The sequence below is a fragment of the Arvicanthis niloticus genome, chromosome 18 (assembly GCF_011762505.2).
Source record: "Arvicanthis niloticus isolate mArvNil1 chromosome 18, mArvNil1.pat.X, whole genome shotgun sequence".
NCBI lineage: Eukaryota > Metazoa > Chordata > Mammalia > Rodentia > Muridae > Arvicanthis > Arvicanthis niloticus.
In genome coordinates, this window is record NC_047675.1 from 33,595,919 (window position 1) to 33,617,225 (window position 21,307).

At 46.0% G+C, this 21,307-nt stretch overlaps 1 protein-coding gene across 3 annotated transcripts in view; it reads left to right on the top strand.

Moving 5' to 3' along the window:
• Window positions 1-21,307, top strand: part of Wwp2 (WW domain containing E3 ubiquitin protein ligase 2) — a 121,227-nt gene that overhangs the window by 90,177 nt on the left and 9,743 nt on the right. For 2 of the 3 annotated variants that reach the window (XM_076915844.1, XM_034522285.2), the window contains exons 9-12: window positions 7,568-7,657; window positions 13,527-13,701; window positions 18,170-18,224; window positions 21,145-21,226. In XM_076915844.1, the coding sequence (XP_076771959.1) occupies window positions 7,568-7,657; window positions 13,527-13,701; window positions 18,170-18,224; window positions 21,145-21,226 (402 nt within the window). Of the gene's footprint in view, window positions 1-7,567; window positions 7,658-13,526; window positions 13,702-17,969; window positions 18,059-18,169; window positions 18,225-21,144; window positions 21,227-21,307 lie in introns of those variants that run through there. The other variant, XM_076915845.1, reaches the window with a different exon arrangement.

Genomic DNA, 21,307 nt, shown 5'->3' on the forward strand with positions numbered 1-21,307 from the left:
ATTATTATTGAAACTCTGTTATGGACAGTTGTGAGCCACTATGTAGATACAAGGGAACTGGACCCAGGTCCTGGAAGAGCAGCAAATCCTCTCAACTGCTAAGCAATTGTTCCATCCCTGTGTTTTTTTTGTTTACTTATGATAGGATCTCAGGATGGCCTTGAACTTGTTCTGTAGCCTAGGAGTCTGACTGGAACCCCTATCCTCCTGCCTCTGCCTCTTGAGTACTGAGGTGGTCCTTGTGACTTCGTGGCTTTCCTGTTGTTGTTTGTTTGTGGAACTCCCTCTGTAGACCAGGCTGGCATGGAACTCTGCCCTCCTCCACCTCGGAGTGCTGGGATTGACGGCATGCACTATCACCGCACAGCTTTTTTTTTTTTTTTTCATGATTTTTAATATGTGCTAGATAATCCAATTATAGATATTGCCAGTACTTTTCCCAGGCTACGGCTTGTCTTTTTATTTTGTATAGTGCCTTAAAGAAATGGAGCTGCAAAGATGGCTCAGGAGTTTAGAGCACTGTTGCTCTTCAGAGGGCCCAGGTTCAATTCCCAGCTCCTACATGAGGCCCACACCATCCTAACTCCAGTTCCAGGAGACGTGTTGTCCTCTTCTGACCTTCTGGCACCAGTCATACATGTGATGCATATACATACACACAGGCAAAACATTTATACACATAAAATGAAACAACCTTTTTTTTTTTTTTTTTTTTTTTTGGTTTTTCGAGACAGGGTTTCTCTGTGTAGCCCTGACTGTCCTGGAACTCACTCTGTAGACCAGGCTGGCCTCTGCTTCCCAAGTGCTGGGATTAAAGGCATGTGCCACCACTGCCCAGCACCAGCCCCCATTGTTGACACACGTTCTATTTGATATTTTATCTTCTTTAAAATCAGCATATAACTTAGAAATGTTAGAACACCATTGCTTACCTGACAGTGTCTTTTTCTTGGTATGTTAGCCATACAGTGTCAGTTTAGACTTAACTAAAACCAGTATGTTTATATAATTAAATTTTCATTGCATTTGTTTTGTGAGCGTGTGGAAGTGAGGTATTACTTCCAAGAGTTGGTTCTCTCCTTCTGCTGTGTGGGTCCCAGGATTAAATTCAAGCCCAGGGGCGAGGGCGAGTGTCCAGCCTAATCTTCCCAGCCTCTGCTACTTAAACTCAGTTGTGACTGTCTGTCTCAGACATGTTGTCTGTTACCTTGCTTTTCCATCCAGTGTGTTGCAAACATCTGAATAACTTGGTTTCTAGTTTGTTTTGAGAGTGGAATGCCCCCAGTATAGAAATAGCATTTCTCATTGCACCATCTGGGGCCATTCAGTGTTTCTGGGTCTGCTGTGATGAGCCATAGTAGATGCTCTTGTAGCTACACCTCTGATGCAGAATTGTTTCCTTGGAATAAACAAACAAACAAACAAAAAAACCCCCCCAAAAAATAAACAAACAGAATTGTTTCCTTGGGCTCTGTTCTAGAAGAAAACTTGCTAACTTTTAGGGAATTCATATAGAAAGGGTCATTGAACAAGTTGCCAAATTGCCTTTAGAAAAAAAATACTCACTTTTGCTCTTATCCAATGTTTTCAGATCATCTACCTATGTTGCCAACCTTCATTTTGAAAGTGTATGTGTGTGCGCGTGCATGTGCGAGCGCGCGCGTGTGCATTACAGAGACAATTTCTGAGACTTGTCTTGATTTTCTGTAAAAGCTTATATTTGAATGTTGCCAGACTCCACTTGGGGCTTTGTCCAAGGCAAAGAAACGGGATGGTTGAAGAGGAAAAGAAAACAGACTTAATTCAGGAAACTCAGCAGCTGCCACTCTGACATCCTGGGCTTAGGGGACATAAAATGCTGTTGGTAGTTATTAAAAGGAAATTAGTGTACTTAGATTGAAGTTCTAGTTCAGAATTCCGGAATGGCCCCAGGAGAAGAATGGAGCTGAATACAGTCCCTACTCTATTGAGGAAAAACCCACTGAAGTCAGGCACCAGTGTGAAGGTGACTGGACCTGTAATACTTTCACATTGTGATCCATAACAGGAGCAAAACTACAGTTACCAAGTAGCCATGAAAATAGTTTTATGGTTGGGGGTCACCACCATAGTAGGAACTGAATTAAAGGGTTGCAGCATTAAGAAGGTTAAGAACCACTATACTAGGTAATCCGGGTTGGTTTTGAACTCAGGATCTCCCTGCGTTTTTAGCCTCCAGAGTGTGGAAATTATAAATGTGTACATATCACTATGTCAGTCTTATGATTTTGTTTATTTTTTGTTAATTGCATTTTAAGTTATTCTTTGAAAATTTCATATGTAATTTACACAATCTGCTCAATAATATCCATCTAGTGTTAACTCTTTCCACTCTGACTCCTACCTCCCCCTTCCCATCACCTTTGTTTTCCAATGGGAAAAGCAGGTTTTCTTTGACTGAGAGGGGTATTAACACCTAGTGCCTAGGCTGATAAAGACAAGCACATTAGTAACTGCAAATAGCAGTACGTTTTCTCAGACTGCATTTTGAGCTCTTAATCATGTGATTTGGTAAAGGTTCTTGAGGAAGAGCCCTGACACGGACCTGAACTCTTCGCCATTGTCAACATTTCCAGCTTTGTCCTATCTTTGGTGAACCTGAGATTCTGTCCAAACCCAGGACTAAGGTCAGGATGGCTGAACATACCCTGTAGTTACAGTTAGTGGATCACTCAATTCCTGGGGATCTTAATGGAGTTCTGCATGCTACTAACTGAGAGTTTTGATACAAAGTTTCTCTAGCTCGGGCTGTTTGGATGTTCTGATCCTTCTGTCTTTACCTCCCAAGTGCTGAGACTCAGTGTGCACCACACCAAGCTGACAGTGATCTTTTAGGTAGCTGAGTAGAGAGTTAATTGACAACATTCTAATAATGGGATTTGTCCTGGCCCGAGCTGCCCCACGCTTGGGGGTCAAAATGTCCCGGACTGCTCTGCTGCTCCTGTCTGCAGGTCAGGGTCTAGCAAGAGAGAGAGTAGGGATGCAGGGGCAAGAGACAAGAAGAATGGATACAAAACTGTTGGGAGCCACACTAGTCCCTCGTTCGGGCGGCCAAAAATGTTGAGGCCAGGGCCGACCCACGTTTGGGCGGCCACTGTATCCCTGCCCAAGCTGCCGCTCCGGTCCTCGGGTCGGGTTCAGCAAGAGTGAGAGTGAGGACGGACTCGAAGAATGCAGACCAGACAGAGTGTAATTCAATCCCGTTTATTCTTCAGTCTAAGTCCTAAGTCTTGAGTTCCTAGTGCCTCCAATTTACTTCTTCCAAGTGCCTGCTACCTAATGCCTAATTCCTACTCCAAGTTGTACTCTCTGAAGTGTCTCCTTCTCTCTTCTGTGTCTCCCTAATGTCTGATTCTGAGCTGGTCTGTCTCTGCCTTTTATATGTCTCACTTCTAAGCCATGCCTCTAAGTCACACCTTTAATCATGCCCTTAGGTCTTGTCTCTAAATCTTATCTCTAAATTACACTCTTAAGTCACACACCTTTAATCTCACGCACCTTTAATCTCAAGGTATCTAAACCAAGATTATCGGAGTGTGCTCAGCTGTTGTAGGCTATTGTAATCCAAGTCTCATGTCAGGGTATATGGCTCAAGATGGCTGCAAAGCTGATAGCCGCTTTCTGCTAAAAGTCGGCCCCCAACACAAAACAGGGTGTGTAGTCAAGTCTCGTTTACTGTCTTATATTCTTTCATATTGTCTCCTTTATTGCCTCCTCCTATTGCAAGGAAATCCTGGGTATTTATAAGCACAAGCAGGGGCACACAGCTGAAGACTCTACCACGTGCACCATGCAGCTGGGGTCACTAAACAGCAAAACAAGATATGTGGGATAAACAAGATGTTTGTCAGAGTGTGCTCAGCTGTTGTAGGCTGTTGAAAAACAAATCTCTATCAGGGTATATGGCTCGAGATGGCTGCAAATTTGATCTAGCCACTTTCTGCTAAAAGTCAGCTCCCAACAGGGATTGAGCATGTATTTGTCTGGCCTATAAGCTCTTTGGTGTGGTAACTGTGGAAACTAAGGATGGGGGGTGAAAGACACACACATCAGAGTAAAGAAATGAAGGTAGATTAGGTAAAAGGAAAACTGCCTTAGGCTGAATGACATTAGAGATTACTTCTTAAATCTTTTCAAAGCCAAGACCCATTGTTGCCCATGTTCAGCCAGTGTCGTTCACTGAGGGCCAAGGAACAATGTGTTGGGCAGTGACCTGAAACAAACCTGCTGCTTTGAACACGTTTCTGAGAGCATCAAAGGCAGCTATTCAGTGGGATAGATAGAACCTACTCAACCCGGATGCTACACCGAGCGAGACCCATGGCAGTGGATTGAAAAGGCTTTTTATCTCAGTGTGAGGAAGATGCTTAGAAGGGACAGAAACTTAACCCCTGGAGGGGATATGCTGACAAAAAGTCAAAGCAGTATCATTTTCTTGGCATGAGGAGACCAAGCCAAGATAGTTGGGAGGCTTAATCTATGTGGGTCAACAGAAGCAGGAGGCTCGTGTGGCTGCTGACAGAAGTGACCCACTGTGCTGAGTGAATGAGGGAAGGGATCTGTGTGACTTGTGAATAGCTGTGCAGGTAAAGGAAGAGTGAGAGTTTTCAAAGAAAGGGAAGCAAGCCAGGTCAGGGGTCAGGGAAGACCCACACAGTCATTTAGTCTGAGTAGGAGTCCAATTTGAAAAGGAAAAATGTAGATCTTAACAAGGTGGTGGAAGGAAGGTCTTGTTCCTCCACTGTTTTGCTAGCTGAGTCAGGTGAGAGGGTTCATAAGGATACAGAGCAGGGCTGGACAGTAGCAGTCCCTGAAAGACTTTCATTCCTAGGATCGGCGGTGATCAAAGATGGGAGGGCAGAGCTCTTCTAGGCTGCTAGAACCATGACGGCTGCAGGGAACGGGGTTAACACAATTTTGTGTCTTGGCAGTTCGATACCACACTGTGTGGGTTAAAGGCATTCATTGCTTGAAATTGCCTATCTTCAAATTAAAATATTAGGCAGAGTATAATAAAGCCATTTTCCTTGTTTCAAATGAAACTGGAATGAAAGTTAAAATGGAAACTGCATATAAGATGAGTTATATACTGAAAGGGTTTTAGAAATAAAAGAAAAATGAGTTTGGGGGTTTTGTTTGTTCTTCAAGTCTCCAATTTCTACAACAGATATTTTATCTTTTAAAGAAGGGTATTCCAGGCTGGGTTTGGTAATACATGAATATAAATCCCAGTGTACAAGAGGCTGAGGCAGGAGGATGCTGAGTTTGAAGCTAGCATGGACTGCATAAAAAAGACCTTGTTTCAAAAAAGTGGGGTAGGGACACCGAATCAAATTATTGTGGACAGTTTTAAAAAAATGAGCAGAGAAAGTTCCCAGGCCTGAGCCTGTTTTTGTTTTCTGCAGTGCTAGGGACAGTTCCCAGGGCCTTCTGCATACTAGGCATGTGCTCTATAGAGTTTGAAGACAGTGTTTGTGTAGCCTGGGCTATCCTTAAATTTACTGTGTAGCTGAGGATGACCTTGAGTTCCTACACCACCCAGTCTGTCTCTATGGTGAATTCCTATGCAGGTTTGAATGTTTCTGTGTGAGCTTGAATGGGGCAGTTTTTCTTCCATGTTTCTTATAGGGAAAGTTGTGAAGCACAGATTAGACATTTTGCTCACTTCGTTCTCTCAAAGACTAGTTACAATGAAACTAATTTTCATTTTCAAACAAGCATTGCAGAGCCAATGAGATGGCTCAGCATTGAAGCACTTGTCTCGCAAGCCTGATAACCTAAGTTCAGTCCCTGATCCCATGGAAAGGTGGAAGGAGAAAACCAACTCGGTAAAATTGTCTGCTGACCTTCATGTGCAGGCTGTGACAAACATACCCATCTGCACACGTGTATCATACACACAAACAGGCACACAACATCATAGCATTTTAAAAACATGCTTTTTGTCAGCGCAGACTATAGTAAGCATCCTCCTAAAAGACCAGGTAGTACCCCACAGTAGAAGTAAATGAAATCAGGGTAACTTGGGGAATTGTTTACATCCTTCATGGAACAGCATTGTGTCAACCTTGTGTATCTTTGTATAGGTTACCATATTCTGGATAAGTATGGTCATTGCCAGACTGTGTCTGGGCAACAGCAGGGTTGGGATAGTGGTCCTTAGCTGTATGTGTGGTGCTTGAGTTGGTTGGCTCTGAGTCACCCATTGCCTTGTCTTTCATTAGCACAAAGGAGCCACCCTCATCACCCCAGTCTCATATTAACTTACATAGACTGGACCCTGTTGTCAGATAACAGTGCACTATGTTCCTAGATTGTAAATATATTCAAAAGATTCTCTGCTAATGAATCCTACAGTTTAAAAATAAACAACATCACTGGCTACAATATAGATAAATAAATAGATAAATCAATGAGATTTTATCACAAATATATGCAATACCAAATGAACAGAACTAGTGACATAATTTTTTGAGATTTTATTTTTATTTTTTGTCTGTGAGCGTTTCTTTTGCCTGACTGTAAGTCTGTGCATACACACATGCAGTGTAATCAGAGGCCAGAAGAAGGTGTCAGATACCCTGGTACCAGAGTTACAGACAGTTGTAAGCACCCATGTGGGTGGTTGTTGGGAATCAAACCTGGGTCCTCTAACTTTTTTTGGTTTGTTTGTTTTTTCGAGACAGGGTTTCTCTGTGTAGTCCTGGCTGTCCTGGAACTCATTCTGTAGACCAGGCTGGCCTCGAACTCAGAAATCCGCCTGCCTCTGCCTCCCAAGTGCTGGGATTAAAAGTGTGCGCCACCACCGCCCGGCCTCTAACTTCTAACTACTGAGCCGTCCCTCCAGCCCCATGATACTTCTTGTTGTTTTTATGGTTAAAAGCAGGTAGTGGTAGCTTAAAAGGCAGAAGGGAGTCCATCAGTAAACTTCTAGAGATGTCTATGAAACCCAGAAACTGCATGCAAATTTTCATTAGAAGTTCATTTTGAAGGAAAACAGCCTCAAATTCCATCATATTCTTAAGGGATCTTTGATCATATACTACTCAAGAAGTACTGATTTAACAAATCCATGGAGCAGTTGGAGAGATGGCCTGTCAGTGGTGAAGAACACACAGTGCTCTTCCAGAGTACCTTAGTGCCGTTCTCAGGTTGGGTGGATTGCCACTGCCTGCAACCTTGGCTCAGGGGATGCAGTCTGGCTTTCTCAGACACTTGCACTCAGATGCATACACCCTCACATCGACACACATGTACACACAGCATAATTAAAGATAAATCTGTAAGAAAAGAAAGAAAACCTCATGCAATGCAGGCTTATGTGCTTTGGGAGATTTATAGTAGTATCTGCTATAAAGGGACACTACTGTAGTTTGTCACAGAGCTGCTATGACACTGGGCTGACCTTGAATGCCATCTTTGGTTTTTTCCTTTTGAGCCCATCTTGGGGAAGGACTTTCTTCCTAACTGGGACTGTACCTTTCGACTGAAGTGTCTTGACTCCCTTCCCTTGGCTTTTGTTTTCCAGATGGGAACAGAGAGAGCTGCCTAACGGGCGTGTCTATTATGTTGATCACAATACCAAGACCACCACCTGGGAGCGACCTCTTCCTCCAGGGTAAGACTGGAGACTCTAGCCTGGGCCCTAGGACTCTCCTGTGGGCATCTCCACTCCAGCTTGCTGTCTTGATCTCATCCTGGTCTCTTCTTGCCGGCTTTCCCTTCCTTTCAGTCTCCCCTGACTGCAGCCTGTCCTTTTTCCTGTACTTGCTTTGCTTGGCCCTGACTCACAGGCAGGGGCCTCTTACTGTTTGGAGTCCTGGAGACTGCAGGACTAAGAAGCTTCCTGGGCCTTGAGGTACCAGTGGCCGGAGTCAGCTGACTCCTATGTGGATTGGCAATTCAGTTTCTTCCTTCAGAGGCAGCGACAGTTACCCTGGGTCTCTTGATGACCTTTCCTCTCCAGTCATCTTAATTCAGCCCTCCTTCTTAAATGTACTGTAATGTGTTACAGGTCTTTGGGGTTAAATAGGTACAGGGTGATTAAGAAAAAGGGATGGAAGCTGGGGAGATGCTCAGAAGTTAAGAGCACTGACTGCTTTCCAGAGATCTGGCTTCAGTTTCTAGCACTCATGTCAGGTGGCCCATAACCACCTGTGACTCCAGCTCTAGAGGGCCTGATTTCCTCTTCTAGATTCTGGGGGCAGCCACACATATGCACATACCCACACATACATATAAACATAAATAAAAGTCTTTTAAAAAGAAAAGAAAGAAAGAAAAACAGACAGACAAACAGGACCAATAGCTGGGGAGGTGGACCAGTTGGAAAAGTACTTGCTATGCTGAGCTGAATTCAGATTCCAGTGCCCATCTAAAAAGCCAGGTGTAGTAGTGTGTGTCTGTCATCCCAACACCAAAGACACAGGGACAGGAAGATCCCTGGGCCTCACTGCCCAGCTAGTCTAGCTGAGTCTAAGTCCAGGTTCAGTAAATACCCTGCTTCCAAAAATAACATGGAGAGCAGTAGAGGAAGACACCAAAGTCAATCTCTGTTCTTCATACCTGTGTATACATACATACATATGTACACATATACATGAACATATACACAAATAGAGGAAGACAGAAATGCTAACCTCCTTTCATACCTGTGTACATATACACACATATGTACACATGAACATATACAACAATAGAGGAAGACAGAAATGCTAACCTCTGCCTTTCACACCTTTGTACACATATATGCATATATACGCATACACATGAACATGTATACAAATGCAGCATATATATGCATGTACAGAGAAAAAGAAAGTTGCTGCATTTCCCTGTACAGTTTGCCCCCAAAAGTAGGATGCTCCTAACTCATCTGTGCTTGGTGACAACACAGTAGAGTTCTCCAAAACCAAAGGCCAACAGAGACTTCCAAGTGGGGAAAGACTGTCCAACTTCAAGAAAAAAAGGGGTTTGATTTCCTGTCTGCCAGGGACAGAAAGTTCTTTCCACATGTGTCTTCTAGTCTTGAGAGCTTACAAAAGGGAATGCATTCTGGTCGCAAGAATGCCCCTAACCCTCCCACCCCCAGTGTAGCAATGAAGAGCTTCTATATAAATATGAACACTGTCCTCCCAGTTTGCCCAGAGAAAGGATGGTAGCTTATGTGGACTCTGGAAGAGCCTCTGTGTTTGTTAAGCTGTCAGGTGTGTGCCAGACAAATCCTACCTCACCATCTGGCTCCACAGATTGCACACATGGGCTGCTGTTGCTCCAGTTCCCAGTAGAGACCCAGGTTTTCCTTTTTCTCCTGGGAGTTTGCCTGGGAGTGGTGCTCCCCATTTGTCATCTGTAGTGTTCACTCTGTTTCTACTTGGACTTGAAGTCAAGTAAAGGCTACCAAAGTTAAATATTGGCTTGTTAAAGTTTTCTTTCTTCAATTTCCACATCATACTGTGGAAATGATGGGAAATTTTATACTACTGTGGAAGCCTTCAGGTATACGTAGAGAGAATAGTATAGTGAGCCCTCGTACTTACAGCCAGTGTTGTTTTCTCTGCACCAGGGCTTGGCGCCTTGTAACAGCAAGTGGATAAATCAGCCCTTCACACAGTTTTGTAAATAAAATGTTCTTAGAACATGGCCACATTCATTGCTAACTTTCTTTCAAAGGACTCACTTTATGAGTCCCTTGCTGTAACAGCCATGCTGCTATAGCAAACCCATGGCAACATATATGCAGCCCAGTCCTTTTCTTCAGGAGCATGAAGTATTGGACCTGGCAGCCAAGGATGCAGCATGTGCTCTTTGGTCAGTCTTGAGCAGTGCTCAGACCAGAGCTAGGCAGAGGAGAGAGAGGTATGTGGGTGGGGGTGGGGAGGATTACTGTAGAACATCAGTGATAGATGCACATTGGAGCCTCACAGACAATATTGGAAGTTTTAGAGTCATAAGAGCAGGAGGATAGCATCAGTGGAGGTGCCTGTGTGCATGTGGGCATACTAGTAGTATGTAGGGAATGGTACAGGAGGGGAGGCTTGAATGAAACCTTATGTTCCGGGTGTGCCCAGTGGAGCCGAAGTGAACAGGCCGACTGGGCCCTCAGATAGCTCTGTTCGTAATGAGCATGACTCTGGACAAGGGTTTCGGGGGAATAAATTGTGGAATCCAGATTATTAGAAGCTTGAAGTTTTGGAACTAGAGATATGGTGCAGCTGAGAGTGTTCTTCAGAAGAGCTGAGTTCAGGTCCAAGCACCCACGTCAGGGGCTGACTGTAGCTCCAGCTCCAGGGGATCCCATGTCTGGCCTCCAGGAACACTCATATATATGCGACATATGGACACACACACACACACACACATCTTAAAAAGGGAAGTTTGAAATTCATGATAGTGGAGGACTATGTAGATTGAGCATACATTTATCCCATTCTTCCTGAAAACCTGCTAAATGGCAATAAATTTATTTTAGGAAAAGCACAAATGGCCAAAAATAGGAGATAGCCCAGCATGGTAGCACATGCCTGTGGTGCCAGCGTAGGAGTAGAGGCCAAGAGATCAGAAAGAATCACAGAAGAATGAAGGGAATTGAGGAGGAGGAAGACAGACAGAGGCACACAAGGAGATGTTGACCAAAGTGTCCTTGCTGACAGGCAGTGGCAGAGCTGAGAGAGCCTGCAGCAGGAATAATCTGTTTGTTGTGTAGCACAGAGCTCTAAAGACCCTAGGGAGGGCATGGGATGACATGAAAACCTGGGGATCACCTCATAGCTTTTTTTGTACCAGAGCTATGCAAGTCTCAGGTTTGTTAGTCATCACTCCTGTTCTGCCTCACATGCTTGTTTGAGCACATACTTCCTGCCACATGTACACACACACACACACACACACACACACACACACACACGGCCCTGTGGCTATTATTGGCCTTGAAAAGCTTCTCAGAGAACTGGATTAGTCTTGAGGTACAGCCATAACTACTGCAACAATACATGGGCTGGAGGGATTTTTGCTGGAGAAACTGACTACAGGAGGATAACTGTACACTGTGACATTTGAGGACCTTCACATGGCCTAGGTAATTAAGCCTCTGCCTCAGTGAAGACAAGCATGCCTGCAGCTCCCACCTGAATACTCAGCCTACTCCTGGTTTATTCCAGATGCGGCTGTACAGTGCAAGAGCAGCAGATGGGGTGTGGAGAGACTCAGTATTAACAACACAGGGAGCACCCCCGCACCCAAAGAAGAAAAAGAAAAACCAAATTGTTGTTGTTGTTGACATAGTTATCACTATTGGTCTTGAATTCACATTGATTCTCCTGTCTCTGCTTCCTAAATACTGGGATTACAAGCATGATCCACCATGCCCAGCTTCTAAATTTTAATTAATATCCTCAGAGGTTCGGGGAAAAAGTTAAAATACAGCCTGGGTATAAGAACAGAGGATCATGAAATAAACCATGCACTAAGCAAGAGCCTTTAAAAGGTAACCTATGAAGAGAAAAGGAAATCAAAGCCTAGTTCACTGGGTCACACTTGTAATCTCAATTCTTTTTATTTGCATGTTTTTACCTTATGTGCATAAGTGTTTAGCCTGTGAAGGTGTCAGATCCCCAAGACTGGAGATACAGACAATGGCAAGTTGCCATGTGGGTGTTGGACTTGTCCCTATGTCTTCAGTGAGAACAAGTGCTCTTAACCAGTCATGAGTCAAAAGTCGAGCCCCATAATCTCAGTTTGTGAGAAGCAGAGGCAGGAGGATCAGCATTCAAGGCCATCCTCAGCTACATGATGAGCTGGAAGCCAGCCTGAGCTACATGATACCATATCAAAACAAACAAACAAACAAACAGGAAAAAGAAAACCCAAACACATTAGAATGTTTGGAGACATGAAAACTAGAAGGTAAGATTAGGGATCCTGGTCCCCAAGTGTGAGTCCTAGCAAGAAAGAACAGGCGAAGAGAGAGTAGGAAGTGACTATTAGAACAAAAACAGAAAACTACCAAAACTGGGGGTGGCAAGATGGGTAAAAGTGCTGGGCACTCGACCTAGCACCCTTAGTTCAATCCATGGAATCCACTGGCTACTGAAATGTATCCCCCCACTACCATACATGCACATGTGCACTCATGTATACACGTGCACACTTTACATAAAATGTAATATAAAAAGATTTTTAAAGGGAAAAAAGATCTGGACATGGTGGTGCACACCTCTAATCACAGCACTCGAGAGGCAGAAGCAGGCAAATCTTGGTCTACATACTGAGGACAGCCATAGCTACATAGGGAGACTCTTGTCTCCAAAAAACAAAAAGGATTACCAAAATGGAAGTGTGTAGCATGCAGCAAAACAGGGCTTAGCCTAGAAAATGAAAAGTGACCCACCCAAGCCACATCTAATGGAATTTCAGGGTGCCAAGAAAAGATGTTGGAAGCTTCCAGAGGGAGAAAATGGGGTACACGGAAAGGATTGGGAATCAGGAATGCCACGCAGCTGTAGAGTGGGCCATCCCATTAAGGATGGAAAATGGCTTCCTGTTGCTTTTAACATTCCACTGTGGAGGACGGAATAAAGTCATCCTCAGACATGCTGGGTTTCAGAGACTTGACTTTGGAACCTTTATTCAGAACTGTGTGATTTACTTCACCATATGAGAGCAAGCCAACCCAGAAGGAAGGATGGGTGCAGCTCACAGCACACTGCACCCAACCCAGAGTCCATTGGAAGTCCTATGGGGAAGAAAGGGTAAGATGGCTTGGGACAAGAATGCAGAGCAGAGTGTTGTGGACATATAACTGGCCACTTTATAGGGAGGGTGTGGGAGAGGGATGCCCAAGATGTTCATGACACCTAGAAGGTGTATCCTTTTAGAGAAATAAAGCACAAAAATTGGTATCCAAAGTTGGGCATGGTGGCATACACCTTTAATAACAGCACTCAGGAGCCAGAGCAGGAAAATGTCTGAGGTCAAGGCCAACATGAATCTAGAGTGAGTTACAGACTATCCCAGACTACACGGTGAGACCCTTTCTCAAAAATCAGCAAAGCAATACCCAAGCTGACTTAAGCATTACAGGCAGTTTTTGGCTCAAGTGATGATAAAATTTAGATGCCCAGATATCTAGTGAACCTAGATCTTGTGTCTTAGTACTATGTAGACTCAAGAGCCAGCTTTCTTCTATTTTTCTGTCCTACTATCTACGGGGCCACCTTGTATTAGTTGAACAAGTGGCTGTTGGGTGTGTGCTGTCTCATACACATCCAGAAAAGGTGAAAGATTGTTTTTGTCTCCTCAAACTCTAAGCAGATATCCTGAGATTCACTTTACTTGTCCCAGCATAAGGCCTAGGTCATGTGCCCACTTGTGGCCCAAGGAATTCAACTCCTTGCAAGACATCCTGAGAACATTTTTAGAATTTGGGGGAAGAGGGAGCAGCAAAAATGGTGAGGTCACCGTGCTCAGTATGAGCTCCTTGTTTCCAGATGGGAAAAGCGCACAGACCCCCGAGGGAGGTTTTACTATGTGGATCACAACACCCGGACCACCACCTGGCAGCGCCCGACTGCTGAGTACGTGCGGAACTATGAGCAGTGGCAGTCACAGCGGAATCAGCTGCAGGGGGCCATGCAGCACTTCAGCCAAAGATTCCTCTACCAGGTGAGAGGGCAGAAGCCTGCCAGGAGTGGGGTGATGCCTGCATGGTAATGTTTGCAGCCACACACAGTGTAGACGGCTTGCTGAGCAGGAGAAAAGGGTGGCCAGAGATGTCAGTGCTTCGACAGGACAGACTTCACTCATCACAGCAAGATTCCTCAAGTTTGTAACTTGGTAACTCCATGTCCTGCCTCTGGTCAGTGCACCACTGTCTGAAGCTGGATTTGATGTCTTCTTGCCATGAGTAGTTTTGGCTCCCAAACCAGGAAGGCCTGTGGTGGCCTCACCGCCCCCCCCCCCCGCCCCCTTGGTCTTTATCTAACTTCTCTTTAATTGTTAAAGATTTCTGAAAGTGATCTTTTCCTATGGCCCAGACTTTTAGGTTCTTTTACAATTGTCTATGTAGGACTGGAGAAGTTCTGACTTCACTTCTGCTTGGTCTTTTTGCAGGTTTTCTTTTTGTCCATCTCTCTCATTTTAGCAAGACCTCAGGATGGATGTTTGATTTGGGAGGGGGAGCATCTTGAGAGGTGCAACTTAAATGCAAAACAGTTTTCTTTTAGAGTACCACAGCATGGTTTTCATGGCTCAGCTATAGACTCGGAGGCTCTGCATGGACTAGGGAGTCACCTTGTTTCTGTGAAATAGAAGATGTCTTGTACTGGGGAAAAAAAAAAAAACAACACGGTGGAACAACCCCTCCCCCCCAGCCTTTTTTTTTTTTTTTTTTGGTCTTCTCTAAATGTCTCTGTTGGTTTTCTCCTGCTTTTGGTTTTCCCTCTTGTTTGCTATGGTGCCATGTCCTGGTTACAAGTGAGAAGGCCTGCTTTCATACAGTTATTTTGGGGTTTGGCCTTGGCCCAGGGTTTGACTAGGAAGAGTAAGAACTGATACTGTGCTAGCAGCACCCCCATCACCTCCTGTTCCTCAGCTGCTGGCCTTAAACTGAGATCTTGTCCTTTGCTGCACTTTAAAAATCTTGAAATACAGTTTAAAATGGGAGTCAAAGCCATCCAGATTGCCAGCTTCTGCCTTCCCTTCCTGAGCCTGCCTCTGTGTACGTGCACCTTTTCCATGTTCCCTGGGTTACTGTTCTCTGTATTTCTAGTGGGTTTTTTTTTAACTGCCTAAGGTGCCTTTGCTGCTCTGAGTTAGCATGCCTATGTTTTTGCTTGCTTTCCCCTTGCCAGCTCCTTTAGCCCTGTGTTGTGTTCCTGCTGTGGTCCACTGAGGACACCAGCAGTCTTATACATTGTGTCACTGCACCAGCACCTAGCCATCCCACAGGCTACTGTTTATGGGGTCTGTCTTCATTCCACCATGTCCTCCTCTGATGACATGGAAGAAGCTAGGGTCTACAGTGTGACCTAGGTTGTTCTGTGAATACTCAGGGTATTGGACTATTCAGAAGCAGACAGCTCTATCCTCCCTCAGAGAGCCGTTGGATCACATCCTCAAGCAGCTGGATTTTGCTCTGGTCCATCAGCTCCATCCTGTAACCATGATGCTTGCTCGCCTTCTTCTCTGCACTCTGGCCTTACAGAGCCTTCCCTGCACTTGGCTATGCTTGCTAGACATTCTTTTTTTCTGAGTTTGTATCTCAAAATATTCCTGGGACTTTGTGCTTAATCCCCGAGGGAGTTGAACTCATGTGAGCTTTCTGGCTCATGGTTGCATCCTGCACCTCCAGCCCTGGATATTCCCGAGGCAGGTGGTTCAGCAGTCACATTTGTGTTTCTGATTATGAAGGACACCACCTTGTCTCTCAGAGTTACCTTCACCTCCAGGAGCTCCCTTCTGGGCATCAGTGCCTTGTCCTGTCTGTGTGCCTTCCCTGTGGAAGATGAGGAGAAGGAGCATCTGGCTGCCCACTGAAGGCATGGGCACTTGCTTGGGGTTTTCTGGTCATGATGCAAAGCTTTATTTATTGCTTTCCCTTCACTCTGTGCCCTTCTTTTTCTTATGATTTGAATTGTCAAATGTACCTGCTAGAAAACTACCCAAAAAATTCATGTGATTCTCTTTAGTTAAAATAGTAAAGTCACTGCTGGAGTCCATGGGTTCTGAGAGCTTTTGTTGGGTTCTTTGGTCTCTTCCCACCCTCCCTTCCCTCTCTGTTTTTTCTTCTCTGTCCTTCCTACAGACGGAGGGTGTGATGAGGGGAGCTGATATGATAAGAACATGAGGTTACCAGGAAATTCAATAAAGACCCGCTGTAGTGAGGGAGAGCCAGTGTTGTATAACATTTGGGATAGAAACAAAACTAAACAAAAAAGAGCCAGGATAAGAAAAGGGTCTTAGCTAGGAACAGCATCCACACCTGGAGTCCCATGTTTGGGAAGCTGAGTTAAGGAGGTCACTTGAGCCCGAGTTTGAACCCCACCTGAACTATCTAGATAGACTTCGTTTCAAGAAACAAAGAGGCTGATAAATATTTTGGTTCCAAGTTCTGTGCCATCAGTAAAGACCTTTTGACCTGGTTGTAGAGGTGTTAGAAGCTGAGTAGAAGCTGGCTGAGTCTGTTACTACCAGCTGGTAGCAGATGTCCTGCTAAAACCTGGGATCCTTTTACATTATCTATACATTCCAAAGAGTCTGAAGCCAATTGCCTCTTCTTTTTCTTTCTTTGTAGTTTTCTTTTGTTGTTGTGCTTCGGTAGGGCTTCTTCTCTTCATAGCCTAGATGGCCTGGACCTTGCTATGTAGACCAGGCTAGCCATTGAACTCACAGAGCCCCATTTACCTCTGCCTTCCAAGTGTTGGAATCAAAGGTGTGTGCCACCACACCTGGCTTGTTTCAATTGCAGGCTGGGCATGTGCTCAGTGATAAGAGCATTCACTTAGCATGTGCGAATCCCTGGGATCAGTCCCCGAGAGCTGCAGTCATGCCTGTTGCTCAGCACTGACCCACTGCCTCAGGTTTGGCTGGTAGCTGATGGATGCATGTGTTTCCTATTCATTCTTCAGCTTCTGCTGCTAAGTGCTTTCATGAAGATTCTTAAACCCGTAACTAGCAAGTGGAGCAGGGGTGTTCTGAGGTGCTAAGTCTCACCGACGCCTGCCCTTCCAATACATAGACACACCCAGAAGCCCAGTGTGAATTGGGCTTCAGTATTGAGGCAGATCTGAATTGGGATGGAGTTGGTAATGGGCATCAAGCCGAGGCCAGGTCCCCCAACTTTGCAGGGCTTCCTTTGTGCCGTTTGGCAGGAGGCCCTCTACTGAAAGGGGCCTATCCCATCAAGGAACCTATGGTCTCAAGACTTACTGTTGGAATTCACTTGGAAGAGGAGCCTCTGTTGCCACCTTGGGAAGAAAGTTTCTCTGTCCCTTCCTTCAGTTGGGCGTAGAGGGGGGCTGCAGTGGGGTTGGCTGGCCGTGCAGCGCCAGCAGTATTTGCTCAAGGCCAGACTGAGCCCCATTCATCCTCCTGCTGGTGTGTGGCTCTGTCGTCCCCACATGGAGCCAGCCAGGTCTGCAGCCTCAAGTCTGCATTTAGAACTTGATCCCCTAATATGATGATTAAATTCTAGTAAGTGAAATAAAAATGCTTGAGTAGGGGAGAGAACGGAGTCAATCAATCGTTGTTTTATTTAACTATGAAAAGTTTTTGACAGTGCACCCCCTGCTTCCCGAAGGCTGTGAGGACTCTCCATCTATTGCAGCCCATCTGTCCCCTGGGACCTTGAAGCAGCAATAGGCTGAAGGGCACTAGTGTAAATAGTGACCTGCCGTCCTGGAGCCCCTTCCCCCTATCTCTCACCAGCCCCAGCCCCACCTCCCCAGACAGGCCAGCACAGAACACTGAGCAGCTTCAGGTTCAGGCAGGGGAAGAATAAAGGTGCTTTGTGAAGAGGAAGGAAAACATTTCTGGGGGAGGTGAGGGGCTTGGGCATGAAAGTGCCCTCAGTCTGGGTGGATGCTGCACACCCAGGAGGGAGGTGGTGGGAGGAGGGCCGGGCCCCAGCCAGGAAGCCCTGGGCGTGGGCAGGGCTTGTGGGAATGATTTCATTGGAAAGGCCTGCGGTATTTTTTCCCCTCCTGTGTGTGGTTCTTGGAGAAAGTTGGAGGTGGTGAGGATTTCAGTTTCCTTGGCCACCGGGAGCAGGAGCTGAGCAGAGGTCGGCAGTGAGCTGGCGGGGCGCTTGCCCTGAGCCTTCCTGCCATGCTCAGACCTGGCTTCTGCCTGGAGCTCTTGCCCACCATCCTTGGGTTACCTCTAAGCCCACTTGCTCTCCCTGTCCCTAGTCCTCTTGTTGTGCATAGAATTCTTTTTCTGGCTTTTCTTAAACAAAGACTTTAAAGGAGCAGATGCTGTCTGAGGTCCTGCTACATCCTTTGCTAAGGGCTAAAATGTGGAAGTGAGTCTTTAGCTTTTTTACTTCTATTGATCTGTTTATTTTTAACCAGAGTCGTCTTTTTTTTTTTTTTTTCTTTTTTAACTTCTGTGTTCTACTGTTTCTTGTGTTTAGTCTTCGAGTGCTTCGACTGACCATGATCCCTTGGGCCCCCTCCCGCCTGGCTGGGGTAAGTATTGTGTTGTTGGCAGTCACCACTCTGTCCCCATCTTCTGCATGTGCTGTCTCTCCCTCGGGCTTCCATTGCACGTAAACTTGTACGGAGGACACTCAGTTGGAATGATGGCAGTGGAAAAGCCAGTAGGGTTTGCCTGTGCTGTACTCACTTGCCACAGCTAACGGAGGGAGCTGTGTAACCCCAAGAAAGAGTTCTCCAAGCAGCTGGGGGACTGCTGTATCTGAGTCCTAAGTCTCAAGGTGGTGACTTAGGAATCTTCCAAATCCCAGATATTTTGTTGTGTCTCATGGCCATGGAGACTTCTTCTGTCTGTGACACTGATTGAGGTCGCCATCTTAACAAGTCTTCTTCTTTGCAGTTGAGACACTGGAGGATGGACACCAGCCTAATTTTGAGTAGTATCAACCACTTTTGCTCGTGGTCCCATTGTGAATGAGACCACGGGGACGCAGAGTAGCACACTGGTTGACAGTCCTGAGAGTGCAACATTGCTGCTAAGTGTCTAGACATCCCAGCTGCTCCTCACCCATCCCAGGTCTTTGGTATGACTTGCAAAGAGTTAAGGCATTGGGTATACAGTAAGGGCCAGACATCATGACTTGTGAGAGACTGTAGGCTTCATGGCTATTTTAGAAAGCAATTCTGTACAAAAAAAGTGTCATTAGAAATGGCAAAACCCAGGAAATTCTGCAACTTTCTGAGCTGGGCAGGATTTTGTCTGTGATGCCAAAGGGAGCAGCTTTCACAGGATAAAGCAGGTTGTTGGTTTTAATTTCTTGGTTGGGGTATTGGAAGATGGTAAGTGCTGGCTTGCTGGTGCTCACAGATGCTATTACATGGGTGGGAGGTGTCACTGGGATGCTGACAGCAATATCAAGGGCATCTCCAAGATGTGCTGCTTTGGGGCTAGATCTTAATGCAGACAGCAACTCCCTGGCAGTAATTTAAGAGGTTCTGTCAACTCTCCTAGAGTATCAGTGAGCTCCTGGTACATTCCAGAGTGCCAAGAGGCTCCCCTATCCTAGCAGGAAATATTGGTTAGTAAAAGCCTATGAATTCTTGATTTTAGCTAGGAAATCCCATGCACACAGATGAACTGGCTGGCTCCCTGGCCCCCAGTGTAAGGTTACCAGCACCTCAAGGATCAAACTGAGAGCAGAACTTGGGGATTGGGACATGAGCAGGAGTGCATCAGGCTAAGTGGGAGTCTGTGGATATGGCAGCTGGCAACCGGAGTTTGGACTGCAGTGTGGTTTTAGCTTGCACAGGCAGTCAGCGCACCTCCATCAACTGCTCTACCTTCTGTAGCCATCTTGTCAAATGACAGCCGCCATGGAGAGAGTTGTGGAAACTTGCAGATAGTTCACAGGGGTGAAGTGTGTGAGCATGTGAGATGGGAAAAGAGTCCTGCTCAGGTCAGTGCTGTCTGTGTGTCATCAGAAAAGCAGGCATGCTCCACAAGTGAGGAGAGAACATTCTAGGCCGGCATGGCAGCACTTGCCTGTACTTGTACATGGCAGAGGTAGGAAGAGCAAATGCAAGAGTTGGGAGAAAGCCTTGTGACAAGGACACAGTGTCTGGGGTTCTAGGTTGGGGTCTCAGGGCTGTAGCAGGGACTGCTTCCTCCAAATGATAAGAGTGAAAAAGCAGGGCCATAAGAGAGATCGTGTAATGCTGAGCCTGCTGGTCTTCCATTTGGCTTGAGGTCTCAGGTGCTATTGTACTCCTCCACGGAGCTCCCATGGCTGTCCCTAACTATGGTTTCAGGGGGAGGGCTGGGACACATCCACTTTAGTGCTACATCTGCTCCTGAACAGCCTTAACATGTGACAAATGTTTCCAAGTCCATTTTCCCCTAAACCCTGGTGCGGCTGTGTTCACAAACAACTCTCGGATCCCTGCACGACAAAACTATTCTTTGAAGGCTGTGGTATGTAGGCCTCCATGCTGTCACCACATACAGCAGAGTGGCCAGCGACTCAGCCCCACTGCACAGATCACCCTGCTTTGTTACTGGTCTTGGCTTTGGCCCCTGGCTCAGCCCCCACAAAGGATGTAGTTTACAATGGTGGCTCCTGAGCTGGGGCAGCCAGTCCCTTAAAAACCTCAGGGTGGGGCCTGCAGTGGGGTTGTTGCCAAGGCTAGACATACCCACTAGCTAGGGATTGAAGGTCTGTGAAGGCTTCAGCCGCCTCCTGCTCTTTCTTTCCTTTTGATTTCCTGGCTTTGTGAGGGTTTGGTTGACAAAAGTCTATTCATAATGTCCGAGTTGTGTAGACCACAGGTAAGGCAGAGCCAAAGACCAGACCTCAGACCACATAGAAACTATCCTGAGTGGTTCTGGAAGGGAGCAGGGGCTGGTGGCGGTCTCCCCATTCCTTTCCCCTTTTCAGTTTTTAGGTTCTCCCAGCTCCTGAAGCTAACTGGTTTGTTCTTTAACTTTTCTGTGTCAATGTAAAAGAGTAAGAGTTGTTAGTATTGTTTATCGCCAGGACAGAAACCACTTTGAAGCTCAGTAACTTCCTGGAAAGGAGGTTTTGTTGGAGCTCACCTCTGGCTTTCTACCCACCGAGAGCTGGTGGCCTACCCTCCATTCCACTCCCTGAGGCTGAGAGGAAGCTGTTGGGTAGCCATACTGCACACAGAGGGATGCAGTTACGTCCCTGGCTCAGCAGGGAACATAGATCACAGTGCCACCTTCCAACAAGCCAAGCAACCAGAGATGGGAATGGGTGGGAAAGCTCTTTGGTTTTTCCCCAATGGCAAGTGTGAATGGGCCAAGTTCTCTCCTAACTAACCTTCTGTAGCAGGTTGGTGATGGGGACAGAAGTGCTAACCCATCACACAGGCAGCAGAGCAAGGGATAGGCTGCTTGAATCTGATTGCACTCTCTCTCCTTCTCCTGTGGCAGAGAAGAGGCAGGACAATGGACGGGTGTATTACGTGAACCACAACACACGCACTACCCAATGGGAGGACCCGCGGACCCAGGGGTGAGGACGCAGGCTGAGGGCTCTGTGAAACTCCAGCTGTGGCCAAATGGCCTTTACATTTGCCTCATAGCTAACATTGGG